The following is a 22,490-nucleotide window of genomic DNA, read 5'->3' as shown; positions in this document are numbered from 1 at the left end:
TCTCTCTACGGGGAAGGGTTTCTCTCTACAGGGGGGCTTATCTATCCGGGGGGGGTTCTGCATATGGGGGGGATTCTCCCACCCTGTGCAGGCGGCTCGCATTGGCCTTCCACTGACCGAGCCCTGCCTGTGGGGCGAGGCCACTCCGGCTGGGTCCTTGGGGCCGTGTGGATTTTTCAGGCCCGAGAGGCGTCAGTGCCCAGCGCGCTCAGACTGTCGGCTCTTTGGGCCTGGCACTGTCCTGCTTGTGTGCACAGCCCCAGCGCCCGGGGCGCGGCGATCCCACAAAGCAGGAGGCCTGCCTCCCACGTTCATCCCGGGGCGCGGAGCCAGCCCCTGCTCTACTGCACTCGGGAGCCGTGGCGGTCAGCGCCCCCCCACACTGCAGAGGAAGGTCCAGTCTACGCGGGTGGGGCTCCGTCTCTCAGAGTTGTGAGACGTGCACCCCCGAGACACGGCCAGGCCCGGTGCTGGGAGAACGCTCCGTCGCCCTGGTGACCCTCTGGGGAAGGCGGGTGACCTTCGCGGCCGGGAGCAGCCTGCCGTTGGCCTGGGCAGCGTGTGCTGTGAAGCGCTGCGGAGGGGCAGCTGGTGCTTTCAGTGTAAAGCCGGAGGCGTGCACCAGTGTTCCCGCGAGGGTCTGGGAGCCAGGAAGCCGGCTGGCAGGCCCAGGGGAAGTGAAGTGGAGTGGCTAGAGCAGGAGCAAGCAGGCTCGCTTGGGCGGTTATTTCACACCTCTTCGCCTCAGCTCCGCTCGCAGACGCGGGGCAGGTGACCGCGCTCCACGCCGAATTCACGTTCGGGGCCTGGGGGCTGAGTCTGGTGCAAGGACCCAGGGTGGAAATGGTCCGTTCCAAAGGCTCTGCCGGCTGTGAGAGGAAGGTGGAATCAGAGCTAGCGGCCAACAGGGAACGCTGAACACACTCCACGTGGCACCGAGGCACAGAGTTAGCAGGTAGACGCTGGCGCTGGGCGAGCCCAGCTGAGGCCCGGGTCCCTGCCTCCCCTGAACCCTGACAGACACCCAGCGGGGTCGGCCCGGCCCACCTGGGTGTTAGCGCAGGGGAAATAGGCTGGGGTGTGCCAGGTGGTTTTTAGACTGTACCGAATGCCGGCTGGGGCACTCAGCCTGCGTTATTCTCACTTGCACCGGGTAGCTCCGGCGTGTACGGCAAGGCCCTTGTGACCCTCACTCTCCGGGCAGGACCGCGTGAAAGCTGCTCTCCTGCAGGCGCTATGCCCGTCCCGGCGGGATTACAATGGGCATTGGAGAGGACAAGGGAGTTTGCTGCTTCCCCCTTCCCCCAGGGGGAATTAACCCAGAGCCCACTGCACCCAAGTTCTGGGAAAGTCTTTCAAACACCCGGAGCCCCAGCACCGACCACAGGGGGGCTGGGGGCTCAGCCCCACAACGTACACTGGGGCTCAGGTCTTTTGCCCTCCATGGGAGCGGATGCCCTGGCTAGAGCCCTGAGTCACCCGAGGAAGGGAGCCCTCCCTCCAGCAAATAATCGCTGAGAACTTAAGCCCTGCTTACAAGTGAATTCCTCCCGTCAGCTGAGCTTGCAGTTCAAAGCAGAAGTGGAGAATGGAAAAACAACAACCCACAAGGAGGAACAGCAACTTTCTGTGTTTGCACCATGAGGACAATGTTTCAGAGCATAAGCAAAACCAGTTCCCAGTGCTTAGCTTGGGTTCCCTACCGGACAGCTAGACTCTACAGCTTGCCAGCTATAGAAGCAGCTTTTATTTTGAAGCTTGAGATTTGTGCATTTCCTGCTGTCCCTTGTAATAATTCTCTGGTTTCCTTTTCCTACTTAATAAGCCTTTAGCTCGTCTATTGTAGGATTGGCTACAAATGCGTCTTTGGGGTGAGAGCTGAAGTCCAATTGGCCTGGGATACATGACAGATCCTTGAACCTGACTTGCTGGGACCATGTCACAAAGCAAGCAGGCTCCCCTGCATGGCGAGACAGACCAGCGTGCTCCTGGCGAGACAGACCAGTGCGCTCCTGGCGAGACAGACCAGCGCGCTCCTGGCGAGACAGACCAGCGCGCTCCTGGCGAGACAGACCAGCGCGCTCCTGGCGAGACAGACCAGCGTGCTCCTGGAGAGACAGACCAGCGTGCTCCTGGAGAGACAGACCAGCGCACTCCTGGCGAGACAGACCAGCGCGCTCCTGGCGAGACAGACCAGCGCGTTCCTGGCGAGACAGACCAGCGCGCTCCTGGCGAGACAGACCAGCGTGCTCCTGGCGAGACAGACCAGTGCGCTCACTGTGATTCGCCGGGTTTGGACCTGCTTTGGGCAGGGGTCTGGACTCGATGACTCCTAAGGGCTCTTCCAGCCCAGGGATTTGAGGATTCTGTGACTCCATGCTTAGGAGGTTGCAGTGCCCAAGGAGTTCACACTTGGCCCTTGGTTGGGAACAGCCCGTCCCGGGCTCAGTATCACACTCCTGAGCCCCTCTGCGGCCCAGCTGGCCACAGTCACTGGGGGAAGTGCAGGAATGTGGGCCGGACGAGAGGCCTGTCTGGAAGAGGCTCAGAGAGGTGCAGGTGCCCGTGTCTGTCAATTGCTGCCTGCTCGGACCCCGGGGAGACGCCCCACACGGCGCCGCTCTGCACCCTGGCAGGGGCGGGCGGAGGGATGCTGGGGGCTCCCCATGGCGGGAGCGCGGGGGCGGGCAGGGGCTGAGCCCAGCATACCCCTCACCTTGGGCAGTAGGACCCAGGCGCCCCAGCAGGCAGGGCTCCACCCCCCAGCCGGTGCCTCCCCTGCCAGCCTCCCTTCTAGCCACGCCCAGAGGGGAGGAGCCTACTCCTGCCACACTACAGATGGCGCCTGGAAGCTGACAGGGTGGGGCAGGCTTGGCGCATGCGTGTTGCGAGCACCTGAAGGGCGACTCTAGCTTCTACACATGCGCATTGCCTGGGGCCGCGGTGTGGCGAGAGTTACGCCTGCGCAGTGCCCGAGTTTGAGAGCGGCGCCTGCGCACTGCCCAGGGCGGGGCGGCCCGGCGCCTGCGCACTGGCGGGTCTGGGTTCCGACACAAGATGGCGGCGGAGGGGAGGGCGCGCCGGAGGCGGGACGGCGGCAGGAAGCGGAGCGCTCCCCGGCGCCCACAGCCCCTCACCCCGCACGCAGGTACCGGGCGGCGCGGGCCGCGCGGGTGAGGCGGGGCCGCGGGCCGGGGGGGAGGGGCCGCGCGGCGGAGACGGGCCCGCGCTCCCGGCCGCCATCTTAGAGCCCTGCGCGCCTGGCCCCCGGCGCCGCCGTGTGCGCGGGCCCGGTCCCGGGCCGCCTCTGCCGCGAGACCCGCGCGTGCGCGCTCCCGACGCCAGCGCCGCCCGCGGGCCGGGCCGGGCCGGGCCGGGCGGGGGCAAGGAGGCGGGGGCGGGAACTGAGCGGCGGCCCGCGGGCCGGGCGGGCGCGGGGGCGGGGCAAGCGGCCCGCGGGCCGGGCGGGGGCGGGGCAAGCGGGCCGGGCCGGGCGGGGGCGGGGCAAGCGGCCCGCGGGCCGGCACTAACGCGGCGTCTCCCCCCGTAGCGCCCGCCGCGGGCCAGGCGCGCCCCCGCCCGCTGTGAGGATGCGGCCCCGCGCAGCGCTCGGCCTCGCCGGAGAGGAGAGATCGGCCCGCGACTGTAAGTACCGGCCCGGCTGCGGCCCATCCCCGGGGCCTCCGGGCCTCGCTGCCAGGCGCGAGCGCGGGGGGGTCCGGCCACGTTGCTGCTCCCGCGGCGCCGTCCGCCCAGGCCGCGGCGGAGGGAAGCGATCGGCTCGGCCGCTTGGGAGGATCCCGCGTCGCTGCCCTTCCCTGCGAGGGGAGCGCGCCTGTCACTGCTGGGAAACGCGGGCTGCCGCACTCGTCACCTTCCCGCAAACTTTGCCACAACTTCTGTCATTTCATGGAACGTTTTGTCGCCTCTGCGTCGCTGTAGCTCCTTAAAGTGCAACCCTGGTTTAGTTTGACTCTTACCCCCTGTATTTCAATCCACCAGCAATCCTATTCAATGGGCATGGGCTTGGGCTTGCTACATATTTGTCTAAAGAGGAGGGATTAAAAGCTTGGCTAGACCATTGAATGAAGATTGTGAGTCGAGTCCCACAAAAATGCCAGTTCTGGTTTGGTGCATGACAGTGACTATATAGTGGGGCTGAGCGGTTGCTTTTTTTCCTGCAAAATGATCGAGCTAGTATTGCAGTCTTTGCTTACCCCCGTTAGGATGACTGTACAGGTCACACCAGGGTTAGCGTGGAGGAAGTATACAGCACAGTTATGCAAATTCAATATTTCCTCCGTTCGCTGAAGGGTCTAAATGTTTGTATGTCCTGCTACAGGCTGTCTAATAGGTGCTCTCGGCCTTTCACTTGTTGGCTTACTTGTCTCTTGCCTGCCTCTGGAGAATCAAGCACATCTCTGCTAAACTATATTACCTTTCCTGGGAGAGAGAGGGTGACTCCCCATTTTGCAGCCCCTCCTGTACGAGCATGCCTGCCAATAGGCTTCATTTCTGATCTACACTGCGCTCTTCTGTAGTTAGTGCCCCTGGGAGCCAGCTGGTGCTAATTCCTGATTTGTAGACCTTCATTCTGTCCCATTTCTGCTGGCCACACTGCCTGTTTTGGCGTATGCAGGAGTGTAATCTAGAATGAGTGACTACTAGATTTATTACAACCCAAATCAGGGTTTTCACGCTGGTCTCTGTAGGTGAAAGATGAGAACATGGTCACTTGGTGATGTTATATTATTGCCACTTAAATGCAAGTATTTGGTGCTACCTCTTTTCTCCCGTCTTAAATGCTGAATTGGGGGAGATAAGGGCAATGAGATACAAAGGCAGCTGCCCATTTGGTGTTGGAGAAACTGGGGTAACAGCTGGAAATGCCTTAATATTCATCCCTTTTTCCTGTTTTCACCGTAGAAGTAGGATGTTTAGGACTGATAGAGAAGTCATCTCTAGTGCTTGACTCAATACTAACTGTTTTGGTACTTTTACAGGGAGGCTTCTGTCCAACTGACATTTAATAAATAATTACATGGTGCTTGAGCAATGTGACCTATTAACCTTCCTGTTTGCCTTTGTGGGCAGACAGGAGCATCACCCCTGTTTTGCAGCTCAGGAAACTGACATTCAGAGAAGTGCAGGAACTTATTCAAAGCCTTGGAGCAGATCAGTGAGGATACCAAGGGGTTCTTGCCTCGCAGCCTGTGTCTGCACCTGTGGCTCCCTGGTTGCCTTTCTAGTAGAGCATTGGAATTCGTATTTTAGTGCATGAATGTTTCCTGGCCGCCCCGTGTTTAAAGCTAACAAAGTGTGCGTGTATTTTTAAGCCTATGCTACCTCCTAAAAATGACTGGAGCAGGCCAGCGTGTGCTGTGTGCCTGGCATTGTGGAGGGGTGGTGGGGGCAGGTCTGTTTTCAGGTGAGGAGCTGCTGCCTTCTCCGGTAGGCGAGTGGGGGGATGGGCACTCAACCTTTCACATGGGGTCTAGTTGTAAGTTGTGTATTTCCAGTGCTGCTAAGTGCTTCCTCTTGCAGTTGAGTTCCCATTAATCTGTATGTAAATAGGCTAACAGGCACCTGTAGCAGCGCTCTGCCACTGAGCAGGTAGCAGCGCTCTGCCACTGAGCAGGTAGCAGCGCTCTGCCACTGAGCAGGTACTGCTCTTTCCCCGTTTCGAGCCCTGGGGCACTGCTGATACGGGCTTGGACTCTAGAGCTAAGCTGTTGAACTGACTCTGGGCACACAACCTGCCTTGGCCAAATCATCATTTCATCTGCTGGTTGTTCCTATTTTCTCTAGTGCATGTGCTGAGAAATGGCCAATGAGAATCACGGCAGCCCCAGGGAGGAAGCCTCTCTGATGAGTCACTCGCCTGGTACCTCTAACCAGACCCAGCCCAGCTCCCCGAAACCAATCCGACTGGTGCAGGACCTGCCAGGTACTTGCTCTGCTCTCAGAGCTCAGGGTTAGGGTTCTGGAGCCCATTGGCAGCAGGGAGGGAGAGGGGGAAGTTTAGGGCAAGGAGCCTCTCGGGCTGGGACAATCCCCCTTCCCAGATCAGCACGTGTGGTGGCAGCGATGGGGGCGGGAGCAGCAGGGTTGCTGTTCAGGGCTGCTCCTGTGCTGATACTTTTCCTCTCCTCCAGATGAGCTGGTGCAGGCAGGCTGGGAGAAGTGCTGGAGTAAGCGGGAGAATCGTCCTTACTACTTCAACCGTTTCACCAACCAGTCGCTGTGGGAGATGCCTGTCCTGGGACAACATGATGTTATTGTGAGGACCTGTTTGCTTCAGGCAGTCATAGGAATGTGGGGTGCCTTGCTGGGAGTCACATGCACTCCTGTAGGAGTGGGATTGCGCCTCGTCGGAGGGTCTGCTTCACCTGCTACCATCAGGGCACTGTGGGGAAGCAGCTTACCAGCTGCAAGAGTCTTGTCTGGTCCTGGCTAGGCATTTTGGGGGAGGGCGGCGGCGCACTGCTGGAGTTGTCTCAGACTCTGCACCTCTTCTAGGGCGCTGCCTAGAGTAAGGCCACTCTGTAGTTCCTAACTTGAACTCTCTGCATGTGAGAGACTGGGGCGATGACATGGGAAAGATGAGAGCTTGTTCCCTCCAGCTGGGATATGTGGGGCTGTGGAAGGCGTGTGAGCTAATGATTCTTCTCGTAACTGTATGCCTGGAACTAACCCTTTTAGTCTGACCCTCTGGGATTGAACGCCGCTCCAGTGCCTGCGGAAGGAGGTGTGTTGGAAAGCACTCCGGAGGGCAAGCCAAGGAAGAGGAGACTCTCTGAGGAGGTTCAGCCCAGTGGTAACAGCGTCAAGAAAGTGAAGGTGGGTCCCAGTTCTCGATCAGGTGCCCTTAAAGCACACCCAGAGGAGAGGAAACTCTGGAATGAATGTCACATGTGGTTTGTTTAGCTGGGAGGGCTGCTGAAGAATTGGCCGGCAGATGAGAGCTGAGTTACTGGGGAAGCTTTTACAAGAGCTGAAGAGTCTGTGGCTGTGTATTTTGGGGATTGAGGAAAATCCTGGCTTGCTGAGGAGAAAGGGAGTGGAAGTGGCTAAGGCTGCTGACTGCCTGAGGAGCAAAGGAACATCTAACAGGATAAAGGTGGCGGGATGGCTCCCCACTTCCTGACTGCCTAAGAATACAGGTAATGGGGTCTCAGTACAGTGCAGCGAGCATGACAGGCTGGGTCAGACCAACGGTCCATCTAGCCCAGAGCCCTGTCTGCCCATAGGGACCAATGCCAGGTGCCCTCAGAGGAATCATCCAGTGATCCCTCCCCTGTCACCCATTTCCACGCCCTCCCTGCCCATCCTGGCTAATAGCCATTGATGAACCTGACCTCCATGAATTGATCTACTTCTTTTTTGAATACTATTAAAGTCCTGGTCTTCACAACATCCTCTGGCAAGGAGTTCCACAGGTTGACTGTGCACTGTGTGAAGAAAAACTTTTTAAAAATCTGCTACCTATTAATTTCAGTTGATCCCTAGTTCTTATGGGAAGAAGTAAATATCTTTTCCCTATTCACTTTTTCTACACCAGTCATGATTTATAGACCTCTATCCTATTCCCCCCTTAATCTCCTCTTTTCTAAGCTGAAAAGCCCCATCTTTTGATTTTTCTCTTCATTTGGGACCTGTTCCCAAACCTCTTAATCATTTTTGTTGCCCTTTTCTGAACCTTTTCCAAATGCCAAGAAATCTTTTCTGAGATGAGGTGACCACATCTGTACAAGTGTTCAAGATGTAGGCGTACTATGGTTTTATACAGAGGCAATAAGATATTCTCTGTCTTATTCTCTATCCCTTTTTTAATGATCCCTAACATTCTGTTTGCTCTTTTGACTGCCGCTGCCCAGTGAGTGGATGTTTTCAGAGAACTATCCACACTGACTCCAAGATCTCTCTTAAGTACTTGTAGCCAAATTCATCTCCATCGTATTGTATGTATCATTGGGATTTTTTTTTCTAATGTGCATTACTCTGCATTTATCAACATGAAAATTAATATGCCATTTTGTTGCCCAATCACCTAGTTTTGTGGATTCTTTTGAAGCTCTTCAGTCTGCTTTGGGCTTAACTATCTTGAGCAGTTTGGTATCATCTGCAAATTTTGGTACCTCATTGTTTACCCCTTTCTCCAGATCATTTATAAATCGATTGAATAGGATTGGTCCCAGAATGGACCCTTCGGGGACCCCACTAGCTACCTCTCTCCACTCTGAAAACTGACCACTTATTTCTACCCTCAGTTTTGTCTTGTAACCAGTTTTCAATCTGTGAGGGGGCCTTTCCTCTTCTCCCATGACAAGTAACTTTACGTAAGAGCCTTTGGTGAGGGACTGGTCGGAGGCTTTCTGGAAATCTAAGTAACCTCCATCCACTGGATCCCCCTGTGCATCAGCCTGCTGAACCTGAAAGGGCATGCTCAGGCTGTGATCACCTTATGTCTCGTCACGTAGCAGTGACCTTGGTGAGGGGGTGTCTCGCCTGCTTCTGCAGCGTGCGGGTCACTCACCAAGATTATTTGGGTATCTCACCGGATCGTTTCTCTGCCGTTGCAGGGCCCTGGGACATTCATGCCCCTCAGTCCCTCCTATTCTTCCCCCGTGCACAGAACACCCTAGTCTGCTGTGGGCTGTAATGCTTTGGTATCATTTGGCTGCTGGGTGAGCAAGCTGGTGCAAAGTGGTGTTGGGGGTCTTTGATATGCAGAAGGTCAAACTAGATGCTCTGATGTCCCTTCTGTCCTTACACGCGGTGCCTATAGAGCAGTGCTCACCAGTCAGGAGATCAGGATCTACTGGGAGATCTTGGAGCCTCTGACGGGATCCTGACTGGTTTGGCCAAGAGGCTATCGAGTGCTGGCACTTGAGCTGCCCCTCCAGCTTGCCGGGCTGGGCAGGGAGAGGAGGGGGCGTTGATGTCGGGATGCCCCCTCTTCCACTCTGTATCCTATTTCCACAGAATGGAGGGAGGGCAAAACAGGGCTTGGGACGGAGGGTGTTTGCTGGCTGCTTTTGAGAGTGGGGCAGGGCCGAGCCTGCCTGAGTCCCACTGCACCTCCACCCAGGAGCTGCCTAAAGTAAGCAGTGTCCAGCTAGAGCAAGCATCCCAAAGTCCTGCCTCAGTCATGACCCCCCCCACCACCACATCAAACCCCAGTCCTAGCCCTGAGTCCTCTGGAACCAAACTCCCCTACAGAGCCTGTACCCTGAACCCCAACCCCTGCCTTAGGCTCAGCTCAAAGCTCCTCTCACGCTCCCCATCCCTTAGCCCAAGACTGGCACCTGTGTCCAACCCTCTGCTCCTGCCTCGTGAAAGGGACGGAGAATAGCGTGAGCAGGGTCAGGGCAGGGCCCACAAAGGCGGGGGGGGGGCAGGGTATTTGGATCTGAGGATCCTGGATTGCACTTAAAATCAAAAAGTGATCTTGAGCTTAAAAAGGTTGGAGCCCCCTGCTCTGCAGCGAAGGGCTCCTCTCAAAGCAGCCTGAAAGTAAGCACTCCTAAGCGCCCAGGAAGCCAGGGGAAGATGCGTCCAGTACCAAAAGGCCAAGCACAACTTATTCCTTAGTGTACGGCAGACAGGAGGCTGGGGCCCGCTGGGAGAGGCATTTGTTGAGGGCTGAAAAGCACAGGCTAGAGAGCGCGAGCACAAGCCTTGCTGTGCTGTTCAAAACTCTGGGAGTGTTGGTGAGCACAAGGCGGCTGGCAAAGCGAAGGTTCTTCCTGGCTGTTGCTGTTGGGAGATGGGGACTGTCTGTGACAGAAAACACATGGTGGGGGTGTCGCCACCGAGGATTTGTGAGCGCTGGTTTGACTCTGAGTTGGAACGTTCTGGGAGGAGTCCGTGGCAGGCGGCAGGGTAGGAATGTCGGGGGAGGTATGCTGAAGGTGAGCTTTCAGGTAGTTGTGTTCAAGTGGTGAATGTTCAGTTGTTGCTGTTCTGAAGAGTCCCACAAGGTCGGGTGTGTTGTGCTGTGACAGGAAGAGACAGGATTCCTAGAATGGCTGAGAAGGAAGCCCTGTACAAAGGCACTGTCTTCTCTGTGTGTTCCTTCCTTCCACCTGAGACAGAATCAAAGGGGCTTGGAACTTGGGCTCTGTCACCGGCACTGTTCAAGGTCCGAGGACAGCTCCTGTCCAGTGACTCAGACCTGGCACCCAAGAAAGAGGAAAATCTGACTCAGCCCGCACCCAGTGGTCCTTGTGCTTGTGGCCGGCAGGGAGTTGAGCTGGGAAAGGCGCTCGACTGAGCAGTGCCCATGTTTGTGTAGGCCAGAGGCAGTGTCGACATACTCTCTCGAGCAGTCCTGGGCATGCTGACTGCTGCTTTTTGTGGGATGGATTTGGTGCCCAGTGCCTTGCTTTCCAGCGTAATGATGGCATTTCTCAGTCACAGGTGGATGTTCCAGTGAATCCAGCTGCCCAGACAGTCCCCAGCTCCCCCAGTATTCCAGGGACCCCTATTTTGAAGATATGTGGCATTACATCTGAAGATAAACAGGCAGCTCTTTTCCGACCAACTGAGTGAGTTGGCTTCTCTTTGCTGCTGCTCTTTCCTTGCTACCAAGCTGGGGACAGCAGACTTTCCCCATGCCTGTGCAGGGGGACTTGGCAGGCTCCAGGCTGCCGGGTGGCTGGAGGGTTCAGTCTGCTGACTTCGGTACATCCCACAGTGACTTGGTTAAATATCCCACCATCCTGACCAACTGTTGCTTCTGCTGCAGAGTGTACTGGGACCTGGACATCCAAACCAATGCGGTGATAAAGCAGAGGGCTCCGTCCAAAGTGCTGCCTCTGCACCCCGAGGTGGAGCTGCTTCGATCTCAGCTTATACTGAAGCTGCGGCAGCATTACCGGGAGCTCTGCCAGCAACGAGAGGGTAAATTCCTGTGTCTGTTCCCCCCGCCCCCTCACTGCACACACGCACAGGCTGCTGTGCCTTGCTCTCCTTCCTTCCGTCTCCTCTTCTCTTCTTCCCTGTCCTTTGCCTGCCTCGTGTGGCTCTCCTGGGCTCCCTTGGACGTGATCCGAGATTGCATGCTGATCCAAGCATCTGGCTGCAGCCTCGTGCTAATAGTAAGGGGCACTAAGCAGGCCTTTTCTGTTCCTCTAGGGATTGACCCTCCACGGGAATCCTTTAACCGCTGGATGTTGGAGCGGAAGGTAGTGGATAAAGGAACAGACCCTCTGCTACCAAGCAACTGCGAGCCAGTAGTGTCTCCTTCCATGTTCAGAGAAATCATGAATGACATTCCCATCAGGTACTGCTCTGGGCTTCCTGGCCTTGGGGCACTCTAGGGCTTTCCTCGAGGATTCTTCGCTGCTGGGTGTCACTTCCCCAGTGCAGCGTCAGCAGCTCGTGCGAAGGGTGGGCTGAGAGCTGATGCACCTGCGTGCTGCCATAGCCGGGAAGCGGGCCGTGACGTGTGTGTTTGTATTTGTTGCAGATTATCCCGAATCAAGTTCCGTGAGGAAGCCAAGCGACTGCTATTCAAATACGCCGAGGCTGCGAAACGGCTCATTGAATCCAGGTTGGGGTTGTCTCTTGCAGCTGGTTATCTACTGCTTAGGGCAGAGAATATTCCAAGGCCTTTCCAGAAATGGCTGTTGCAGCCCCACCTTGAATTCTTCCAAGTATTCTCAGAACAAAGCAGGAGTAAAGACCCCCGAGAGAGGCAGTGAAAATGGCCGGCGGCATCTTATGTCGGCAGGGATGAGTAGGATGAGAGTTTGGAAAGATGTATGCTGTTGAGATTGGAGAGACGAGGAGACGGTGTCTGAGAGATGCCTGGCCCAGAGAAGGCCAAGTGGGTATCCTGTGTGATGCTACAAGGACAGTAGGCACCAATGGTGGGAACAAGCAGCCAATTTCCAGTGGCTAAGGGGCAACACTAGGCAGCGTGTGAATGCTCTGAGCAGCTCTCCGTCGCAGGGTAGCACTGACACACACAGGTCCGTGATGTTTGCTAGGAGTTTGGTGAATGAGGGCCATTATCTGTGGGGTGCGAGTTAAGTTAAAATGACACGAGCTGAAGAGCCTTCAGGGCCAGGAAGAAAGAATGAACTCCTGCCTTGCTGCTTTTCGTGGCTCTGGCATTGGTGTCTGGGGCAAGGCAGAGCCCAGCCCCAAGGAGTAAACGTTGAAGCCCTACACAGATGGTCCTGTCCGGGCTCCGAGCTAGGCTGCAGTTTCCATTGATGCAGTTTTTCGTTGTGTGGGAGAGGATTTAATGCCATCCTTGGAAGCGTTCAGTAGTGGGCACCTTTGGAGGTGAGAGGCCCACTGGTCAGTTAGGGAATTCCTGTCCTGCTGGGGAGAGGAGCGCAGGCATGTACGTTGTGTCGGCAGCATGGAGAGCCATGTGCGTTGTGATGGCATGGCAGGTCCTGATCAGGCAGGCGTCGGGGACACTGCCTGCGGGGCGCCCGTCTGACAGTGATGGGACGCTGTGCTGGGGAAGACGTGTCTGCCATGTGACCCAGCGTTGGGAAGGGACATGTCACCGCAGCTGTGGGTTAAATTCCTGTTTCTGCATTGTGTGCAGGAGTGCGTCGCCAGACAGTAGGAAAGTGGTGAAATGGAATGTGGAGGACACCTTCAGCTGGCTGCGACGGGACCATTCAGCCTCCAAGGAGGACTACATGGTCAGTATCCCTTTGGAGCAGGACTACGTGGGCAGCTCCCTTTGCCTACACCTGAAGCAAGGGAAGGTGGGGGCTGTGGAGGGCGGGGAAAGCTCCTCCGTCTCTGGCTGACGTCTCGCCCACAGCTGCTTAGTGAGAGGAAGGGCCCAAGGGGGAGTGTCAGCTGATGGAGAGTTGGTGACAGGGTGTGAGGGCCTCTCTCTGCCGCTGCAGGACCGCCTAGAGCACTTACGGAAGCAGTGTGGGCCCCACGTGTCTGCTGCAGCCAAGGACTCGGTCGAAGGCATCTGCAGTAAGATATACCACATATCGCTCGAGTACGTCAAGCGGATCCGGGAAAAGCATCTTGCCGTCCTCAAGGAGCACAATATATCCGGTAGGCAGCAAGCCTGGCGAGCCCCAGGGCAGTGCAGCACATGCCAACAGCGCCAGTGGCAGGGCAGCTGGGGATGGAAAGGGTTACCGGGAAATGGCTAACTGGCGGGTAGGCCCAGCCAGGCCGGAGCAGGTGTGACGTAGTGTCTGCTCTGTAACCCGGTCCCCACGACTCACCCACATGTGGATTGGCCCAGACACCTAGTCCCAGCCTGAGCAGATAAGGCGCTTCCCAGAGGGACAGACAAGGGAGGTGGAGACGGCCACCTGGCTGGGGGGCAGGGTCTGGGAGCTGGACAATTTTCTGGCTGGGAAATGTGAAGGGAACAGACTAAGCTGAGGGCTGAGACAGGTGATGGATCCCCTACCCGAAGGGATCTCAGGCTGCCTGGCCCTGACTCCTTTAATCGCATCACGTCTGTGCTGTGCTGTACCCTGGAGAAGCAATAAACCCCCCCTGTTCTACTGGCTGGGGGAGTCTGTTCTGGCTGCTACAGGGGTGCAGGATCGGGGGGAACCCGACGTGCCGTCACAGCAGGCCCCTCCCCCCCGCCCGCAGAATCCCATAAACAGGATTTTACATCCCTAAATGCGGGCTAGCCTGTCCAGTTCACATGCACCTCGTTGTAGTGGGGGAGGTGTGCTTTCCAAACCCTGCAGGCCACGTGAACAACAGCCACTTCTGCCCGGAAAACGCCGCTCGCCAGCAGTCTGGTTTTTCCTCAGCCCTGAGTGACACAGGCTTTGAGGACTTAAGTGCTAGTGTAGACATGGCCATGCAGTCCAGGTTCATCTTCCCCACAGCAAATAGTGCAGCTGCTGCTGTGTATGGCGGGGGGGAAAGGTCGGGGGGGGGGGGGGGGGGAAGACCTCTTGCAGGGGACCTTGATTTCCCTCGGAATCTGGCTTGTCTAGTGTCTGCAGCTTATGACCTTTCCCTGAAATTTTGAGCTTGATCCAGAGTTCCTGTCTCGCAGCCAGCCAAGTGCCATTGAGGGAGTGTCGGGTCAACACGCGTCTGAAGGAAGCCGCGGGTTCCACCCTTAACTGGGTGCCTTAGTGGACTGCCTGGTTGCCCTGTGATGTGGTCACTCCAGTTCTGGCTGTGGAGTGGGGTCTACCACCTTGTCTGCAGCCCTCTCACTGCTGTCTCGGGTGGCGGTGGGGCCTGTCCCCTAGTGGGCTTGGAGTCTAACAGGACTGTCGCGCTTTCTCCGTCTCCCACGTAGCTGAGGTGGAAGCAGCAGAGGTCCAGGATCGGCTCGTCTACTGTTACCCAGTGAGACTGGCCATCCCTTCCCCTCCAGTCCCCAGCGTAGACATGCACGTGGAGAACAACGTGGCGTGTGTGCGGTACAAGGGGGAGATGGTGAAAGTGAGCCGCAACTACTTCAGCAAGCTGGTAAGGGCTGCGCTTCGGTCCTGAGGCACAAGAGAAACTCCCCCCATTGCAAATGGCCAGAGCACTCTGCCCTCTCCTCGCCTTCCAGGAGGGATGCTGTGCCGGGGGGTCTGCCCAGTGCAGGATGTTTGAGGCCCAGAGGTCGGGGGGAGGCCAATGCAGCCGCAGTGTACATCTGGCAATGAACCATTTGTGGACTGGCCTGCAGGCTCAGAATGCTGACGCGTTTCAGTGAAAATAGACCGTTGCCTGCTGTAACTCAGCCCTCCAGTATTAGGCCGCTCCTTAAACGTAGGGGGCAATACACTTAGGCTGCGTCTACACTGGCATGATTTTCCGCAAATGCTTTTAACGGAAAAGTTTTCCGTTAAAAGCATTTGCGGAAAACAGCATCTAGATTGGCACGGACGCTTTTCCACTAAAGCACTTTTTGCGGAAAAGAGTCTGTGCCAATCTAGACACGCTTTTGCGCAAAGAAGCCCCAGTCGCCATTTTCGCCATCGGGGCTTTTTTGCGCAAAACAAATCTGAGCTGCCTACACTGGCCCTTTTGTGCAAAAGGACTTTTGCCTGAACGGGAGCAGCACGGCATTTCCGCAAGAAGCACTGATTTCAGACAGTAGGAAGTCAGTGCTCTTGCGGAAATTCAAGCGGCCAGTGTAGACAGTTGGCAAGGGTTTTTTTTTTGCGGAAAAACTTGCCAGTCTAGACACAGGCTTTGAGCCAGTAAAAGGCAACAGTTCCTTGGTGTGTAGACATCCTGCGACACGCCTGTCGTTCCTGGCCACTGAGGGAAGGGCCAAGCTAGGTCACATGATTACATACGTTATAGTCCTAAAATAGCAGGCTCGCCTCTTTCGGGGGATTAGCTGCTTAGTGGCGGGGTCAGAAAGGAATCTCCCTTCCCACGAGAGCGGCTTTGCCAGCTGGCCAGGTTCATCCTTGGTTCTTCTGCCTTCGAAGAATCCGATATTGGCCTGTGCTGGACTCGAAGGCCCAGCAGTCTGATCGGATGTGAGAGGCCAGGCCGTGCCCCAAGGCAATAGAGACTCTTAAAAGCAGTGGAGCAGGGGCTGTCACTTGGTGGTGTTTGTGCAGTCCCTGGTGAGTTCACCTGCGGGCCTGCTCTCACCCTGCATCTCTAGTGGTTGGGAAGCCCTTGCACTAGCCTCGGCCGGCCCTGATTCCTTATCACTTCATCTCGCGGCTCCCCAACTCGCCTGCTGCTTTATTGCTGTGTGTAACGACCTGGGTTTCTCTTCCAGTGGCTTCTCTATCGGTACAGCTGCATTGACGACTCTGGCTGTGAGAAGTTTCTGCCCAGGGTTTGGTGCCTTCTCCGTCGCTATCAGGTATGGTTCCTTCTCAGCTCTGGCGGAATTGCAATACTGACACTCACTGGTGCTCTGGAGCCCAGCTGCAAACTCTGAAGAGTGGAGCAAAGTTGGGCTAAAGGGGTTTCCTCCAGAGCTCGGGGTGGGGTGCTGTGCTGGGGAGCTTGGCGTTGGTCGTCAAGCAGGGAGATGTGCACTCGTTTACAAAAGCAACCTGCTGCTCTTGGCTGGATTTCCAGGGGAGGGGAATGTCATTGGATGAGCGACAGTGGGGCCCAGGTGCAGTGTCTAGAGGCCATTCCCGGCTGCTCAGGAGACCTGCCTGAGAGCGAGGGGCAAAGGGGGTCCTGTCCGGGTCTGGGCCTGGCCAGAGTGCAGCGTGCGCACCGCTCCGAGGGCAGTCACTCAGCGTTTGCTCTCCAGATGATGTTTGGTGTTGGGCTCTATGAAGGAACTGGCCTGCAGGGGGCGCTCCCGGTGCACGTCTTTGAAGCCCTCCACAAACTCTTTGGAGTGAGTTTTGAGTGCTTTGCCTCGCCCCTGAACTGCTATTTCAAACAGTACTGCTCCGCCTTCCTGGACACAGACGGCTATTTCGGATCCCGCGGGTGAGTCTTGCCTTCTCTTGCCCTTGCCGTGTGTGTGTGTGCGTGTGCGTGCGTGTGCGCATTTCTGGCCTGGGGGGACCTCTCTCCTGGACTTCCAGTGCTCACAACATTTGCTAGTTGACCTCACGAAGGCGGAGGTGTTCAATGCCTGTTTTGTTTGTCAAAAGATGAGTGGTGACCAGAGATCCAAACCAGTCATGCTGACGACAACAGGGAAAGAACGCAAGCCCAGATAGAGAAGGAGGAAGCACAAGAATAACTAGATAAATTAGCTACGTTCCAGTCCACAGTGGCTGAAGGAATTCATCCCAGAGCACTCGAACTAGCAAAGGCAGTCTCAGAACCACTAGCAGTTACCTTTGAGAACACAGGGAGAACAAGTAAGGGTCCAGAGGATGAAAACAGGGCAACATTCCTGTCTTTAGGAAGGAGAGCAAAGAGGACCCGAAACTGGTAGACTGGTCAGACTAATTTTGATGCTATTAATCACCATGTAAGCAGGGATATGTGGAATAACCAGGAGGGATTTGTCAAGAACCAATTGTCAGATGCATCTAATTTCCTTTGACGGGGTTACTAGCCGACGGGCTGGGCAGAGGGGAAAGGAGTCGCCATGCTGTATCTTGATTTGAATTTGGTTTTTAACATAGTCCCACCTGATGTTCTTATAGGTGAATGAGGGCAATGTGGCCTAGCGATGGAATTACTCTGAGGTGGGTGCACAGCTGGTGGAAGGGCTGTACTCCGTGTAGTTGTCGGGGGTTGCTGTCAGACTGGAAGGGTCTCTCTCCCTCCCAGTTCAAGTGCAACGTGTGGCTGAATGAGTGTCAACATGATGCAGTTGTGAGGCTCGTAGTTCTGGGTTCTATTGGCAGATGTTGTGTGTAAGGCATGGGAGGTAACTTCCCCTCTACTCAGCACTGGTAAGGCCTCCACTAGAGCCCAGTGTCCTGTGCTGGCCATTGCACTTGAGGAAAGATGTGGACAAATTGAAGAGTCCAGGGGCGAGCAGTGAGAATGCTCCAAGGGTTAGAAGACCTGCTGTATGATGAACAGTTACAACTCCTGGCCATGTTGAGGACTGGGGGGGATTCAGAATGTTATCCATGTCTGTCGAGGGCTGTTAAAGAGGGCGATGGCCCATTGCTCTGTGTCCACTGGAGATTGGAACAAGGAAGCTGCAGCGAGAGAGATGGAATTAGAAGCTTTTCCCAAGGGTGGCTCAGCACTAGAACAGGTTTCCAAGGGAGGCTGTGGAATCCCCAGCACTGGTGGTTTTTAAGAGGCTGGACCAACACCTGTCAGGGCTGGTTAGATTTACTTGGTCCTGTCTCAGGGCTGAGCTAGCTGACTTGGGTCCCTTCCAGTCTTTCATCTGACGTACTCCAGGCCTGGCTGTGGGTATGGACTGGCCGTGAAATGCTCAGGCCTGTGTTGCAGGCCCTCTTGGGACAGCGACTTGCTCTGGATTTGCCATGTTCACTAGGCCTGTGGGTGTGTCACTCTCCTACTGAAGGAAGAGGGAGCCTCACACAATTGAAAATAGCGGATTTGGAACTGTGGTGTGTTGGCCTGCTGCTTCCCATGTGGCCTGTCGCTCCTTAGTGGCCGCTTGGGCCACAGAGGAAGTAAATGTGGCAGGCCCTGCCTTGCTAGGATGTCGGGCTGCATCTGGCCACGTGGCTGCCCTTTTACAAATGCCAGAGTCTTGTAAGGTGTCTATTAACAGCAGGGTCTCCCTCTTCCCTTCAGCCCGTTCCTGGATTTTTTCCCTGTAAGTGGCTCTTTTGAAGCAAACCCTCCTTTCTGTGAGGAACTGATGGATGCCATGGTGTCTCACTTTGAGGTACGTCACTCATCTGCCACCCTGCGTCCTCTCTTCCCTCTGCTGCTGTCCTGCGTCCAGAGCAGCGGGTGGCTGAGGACTGGGGCAGTCTGGGAAGGCTGTTTCCTCCTTACAGAGCCTGTCTTGTTTGTCGTTACTTGGTCAGGGCTAAGACTCTTCTTTTCCTTGTGGATTAGAAACTGCTGGAGAGCTCCAATGAGCCTCTCTCCTTCATCGTCTTCATCCCTGAGTGGAGGGACCCTCCGACGCCAGCCTTGACCCGCATGGAGCAGAGCAAGTTCAAGCGGCACCAGCTCATCCTGCCAGCCTTCGACCACGAATACCGCAGCGGGTCTCAGCACGTCTGCAAAAAGTGAGCATGCCTGCCCTGGGCTGCTCTCGAGATGTGGTACATTTTAGAGAGGGCCTTGGCAGGCATCCCTGGCTCATAGTGGCAGCGGTTGGGGTAGGCAGTAGCCCAAGAAGAGTGAGGTGGCATATCCCAAGTGAACCTCCAGCACGTCTGCGATTGGGCTCAGACGGCAGGGTCACTATATCTGGGCAGCAAGTTTCCCTGCTGCGGGCTGAACTCTAGTTTGGCAACAGCCGGGGCCTGGCAGGACTGGAGTGAGCCGGATGCCCACTTATCACGCGGGTGGCCAAGCTTCCAGCAGCCCCATAAAGTTTGTTTACGGCTGCCTGTCCTGGCTCTGTGTTCTGTGCTGCTGTTCAGCTCCACATGCCTTCTCAGAGCTCCGCAAGCTGCAGGAGCGTTGGTGATGCTGCTAGCCAATACCGACCTCCGTGGTTTGGCCGATTCTCTGGATCGGCACCGGCCAGGTCCCGAGGGCGCTGGACGAGTGGTTCAGCCTGTACTGAAGATTGTCATTGGCCTCCCTCAGGGACTTGTCACTGAGCTGAGCTGTGTGCCGCGTGGCACTGTGGAGAAGAGCTCCGTGCCACTTGCCAGCTGACGCCTGAGGAGCCTCTGCCGAGGAGCCTTCTGGGGTAGAAAATGCCCCCTTGCCTCTGCCCCTGAGGAACAGTACAAAGCAGAAGCTTGGGCCAGTTTTCACCATTGGCTTCTGCCTGGTGGGCAGCATGTGCTTAAATACCCCTTGTCCACACTCGCTTGCTCCTTGGCCCAGGAGGCCTGACAACATGGGTGTTGGTAGCCAGGCTGGCGGGACTTCCCAGCTGTGTGGTGGAGTGGGAGCTGCAGTGCGAGATGGGTACTTTGTTCCCTCTTCTCTCGCTTGCTGAGCTCCCTGCATCTTCCTGTCCCTCAGGAGCTAAGGGGGCTGCTGTGTGCGCTTGGCCGAAACCCTGGGAAGTGACACGCTGATCTCGGGGGCTCTCCCGTGGAAGGCTCCGAGCCCACGTGGGCGCCACGGAGCGCGCCGCAGCGCTGTATTGGCTCACCGGGGCCGATCTTCCCCTGCCGATTTGAACTCCCCGTATGGCTCCCTTAGAGTGGCTGTTTCGCAGCACGGGAGGGGAAGGAGGTGGTGAGGTCACTAGCGTGGGAGGGCCTGGAGCCGTGGCTGGTGGGGAGCGAGTGCTGAGCGCCTGTCTTCCCTTGCAGAGAGGAGATGTACTACAAAGCCGTGCACAACACTGCTGTCATCTTCCTCCAGAACAGCGCCGGCTTTGCCAAGTGGGAGCCCACGCCGGAGCGGCTGCAGGAGCTCGTCACAGCCTATAAGCACTCGGGACGGACTCTCAGTTCCACAGGCTCCTCCTCTGCCTCCTCCACTTCTTCCTCAGTGGCAGACAAAGATCGGGAGACAGGCCGAGAGCAAAGCACCAGCCGGGAGACCAACGCCAATTAATCTGCAGAGGGCAGCGTGTGGGGACAGCCGGCAGGGGGCGGAGGGCACAGCGCCCTGGAGAAGGGGAGGTTTGCAGTGGCAGGTGGAGAGACTGCTGGCTGAATCGTGCTGGGCCTGGGGGACTCTCCAGGCAGCCCACACTGCTTGCTTTCCTCCCCAGAGTCCAGGGAGCGTCCCTGGCCTCATGCCCTGGGGAAAGGCTCAGCTGCTGCCCTAGGCGAGGGGCTAGGAAGCCAGATGTCGCAGTCATAGGAAGATCCTGCAGCCCCTTCAAACACTAAAGCGTTGAGGAAGAGGCAGCAGAAGCTGGGACCGCTGTACAGGAGGACAAACGGATGGACTGACGGGCAGAGCTGTGGCCTGGTGGGCCCTTGGCAGCTGGCTGGGGTCTGGCATTTCCAGGAGAGAGGCAGGCAGAGCCCAGAGGCTCTTCCTGCTGCCTGGCCCCAGCCCAGCCCCCGTCCAGAGTGTAAATAGTTCTGTGCGCAGCGCCCGTGCTCCCTGCAGGGCCTGTCCGTAGCAGCCGTGTATCCCTCCCGCGCGGGCGAGTTCCGTGCTGCCGAAGCTGGTTCCCGTAGGACAGAGGAGCAGAGCGAAGGGATTTCCGTGTGACGACGTCTTTGCAGCTGTTTGTAGTTGTTGTGGTTTTCCCTGGGGCCCTCTGGGCTTTATTTAACCTCCTCGGGGTTTGTTTTTTAAGGATTAATTTAACCCGCTAACCATTTTATTACGTTTATCAAAGAAAGCAAAGTAAAGTCTATTTTTGATTTTTGTTTCCTAGTTCTTAGGGACATTAAAAACCAGCATTCCAGCTGCCCTTGGTGTTGGTGCTGTTCCTCCTCCAGGGGCCTGGGACTGTCCGGGGAGGCCAGGTTCACCATGTGTGCCCTCAGATTCACCACTGCCTCCCGTGCCTCTGTACTGGGTGAATTCTAGGACGTGATCGTTTCTTACGGAGCCCACGCTTTGAATCTGCTTGTCTGAGGGCTTGTGGGTTGAGTGGGCAGGGGTGTGCGCGGCAGCGTTAGAACCGTGCCAGGGAGACACTCGCCATAGGCAAGGGAAGGGAGCCTTTTCCTGAGATTTGGAATGGCGGGGCGGGGGCGGGAGAGGTGGCCGGCACTGATCCCTAGGGCACAGTTCCTTAGCACTGCCACAGTAGCAGGACTGTTGAGGCCGTGAGTGGGGCTCAGCGCTGTTAGTGGGGACAGGAGCAGGGCGTGTTCGACCAGGGGATTATCAAGTAGTGGCGCTGGGCGTTGAGTGACACGGGCTCACTTGGTCTTCAACGGGAAAAGGACAGAAGGCCTGGGTGGCATGTGCCCTGGGACTCGGGGGCCTGGATGCAGCTGAGGGGAGACGGTTGTGAATGGAGAGAGCGACAGGCCAGCTGCTCCCAGGACTGCAGCCAGCGATGACGAGGTTGGAGCTCGCCTTGGAGAGGCACTTTGGCCCAGAGGCCGCGCTTTGGGGCGTGGGCCCTTGGACAGAAGTGAGGGGCACGGGCGCGGGTCAGAGGCCCAGGGAGCAGGCAGGGAGGGTTTATATTCAGTTTTGTTGTTTTAAGGCCAGGAGGGGCCATTGTGTTTATCTAATCTGATTTTCTGTATAACCTGCCTTTCCTGCATTAAACCCTTACCTGCTGGCTCAGCTCGTGCTCCTCTTTTAGATCAAACAGCACAGGTAAGCGCGAATGGCTAATTCTGTTACAATGTGAGCCTCCTTCCCAGCGTGCTTCCTGCCATCCGCTCTCGGGCTGTTTGCTGGGCTGGAGAGCCTCTTCCCCAGGTAGGGCCTGAGACTTAACTAAACGGATTGGATCTGAAGTCCTGCACCTTAAGGAAGAGGCAGGTTTTCTGGGTCTCGAATCGTTCTTGGAGCTCTTGGCTGAACCGTTCACCTTTTCCAGTGTGGTTGGAACAAGACTGTGGCCCGTAAGGAGCTCGTCAAGTCCCTGCGGGTCCCAGGGCGCGCAGCAGAGGAGCGCAGGACCAGCGGGTAGCGGCAAGCGGGTCGGTGACCCTGGAGCAGAGGCTGCTGGAGCAGTGGGCTGGCATGAGTTGGGAACTTCCAGGCCTTTCTCGCAGGAAGCCAGGGGCCATGGGGCCAGTTTGCACGTGGTCGTGCATTCTGACCCAGTGCAAGGGCCCGTGCGCCGGAGCAGAGATCTGAACGGGGGCCGGGGAGCTCTTTGTTACATGGGCTGGGCCTTCCTGCCTCGATTCCGGAAATCCAGTGTGCACAGGCCCTGCAGAGACTTCTGGGACTTCAGCAGCGGCTGGAGCCTTCCTCCCTGAGCAGGTGTGAGGCTCCCTTTGGTCCTGGAGCTCACCAGATTGCTCGAGCCACTTCCACCCAGCCTGTTCCAGCCTCTTGGCCCCACGGGTCTGCATGTGCCACCCCAGTGACCGAACATGGTCCAGCACAGCAGCCTCCTGCCCTGA

General features: G+C 56.9%; 1 protein-coding gene across 2 annotated transcripts; it reads left to right on the top strand.

The window, feature by feature from the left end:
- Window positions 1-2,990: 2,990 nt before the first annotated feature.
- Window positions 2,991-21,696, top strand: PCIF1 (phosphorylated CTD interacting factor 1). 2 transcript variants are annotated; one of them, XM_075917067.1, is made up of 17 exons: window positions 2,991-3,148; window positions 3,551-3,645; window positions 5,809-5,947; window positions 6,156-6,280; window positions 6,703-6,840; window positions 10,423-10,550; window positions 10,751-10,905; window positions 11,140-11,287; window positions 11,474-11,557; window positions 12,572-12,671; window positions 12,885-13,047; window positions 14,276-14,448; window positions 15,713-15,799; window positions 16,205-16,389; window positions 18,142-18,235; window positions 18,412-18,587; window positions 19,800-21,696. In XM_075917067.1, the coding sequence occupies exons 3-17, from the start codon at window positions 5,824-5,826 to the stop codon at window positions 20,044-20,046; spliced, it is 2,127 nt and encodes a 708-aa protein (XP_075773182.1). In that variant the 5' UTR covers window positions 2,991-3,148; window positions 3,551-3,645; window positions 5,809-5,823; the 3' UTR covers window positions 20,047-21,696. The 2 variants fall into 2 exon arrangements, with proteins under 2 accessions (XP_075773182.1, XP_075773181.1); XM_075917066.1 differs by having other exon boundaries at window positions 10,417-10,550.
- Window positions 21,697-22,490: the final 794 nt, after the last annotated feature.

Source organism: Pelodiscus sinensis, unplaced genomic scaffold (assembly GCF_049634645.1).
Source record: "Pelodiscus sinensis isolate JC-2024 unplaced genomic scaffold, ASM4963464v1 ctg149, whole genome shotgun sequence".
Classification (NCBI taxonomy): domain Eukaryota; kingdom Metazoa; phylum Chordata; order Testudines; family Trionychidae; genus Pelodiscus; species Pelodiscus sinensis.
Note: the sequence above shows the minus strand (reverse complement) of the source record. Positions and strands in the feature narration are given on the sequence as shown.

What these genes read in the sequence shown, in the direction of transcription:
- PCIF1 (XM_075917066.1), top strand. Translation starts at nt 5,824, where the DNA reads ATGGCCAATGAGAATCACGGCAGCCCCAGGGAGGAAGCCTCTCTGATG. An exon ending in GCTCTTTTCCGACCAACTGA is followed by an intron (nt 10,551 to 10,750) that starts GTGAGTTGGCTT and finishes CTTCTGCTGCAG; the next exon opens with AGTGTACTGGGACCTGGACA. An exon ending in CAAGGAGCACAATATATCCG is followed by an intron (nt 13,048 to 14,275) that starts GTAGGCAGCAAG and finishes TCTCCCACGTAG; the next exon opens with CTGAGGTGGAAGCAGCAGAG.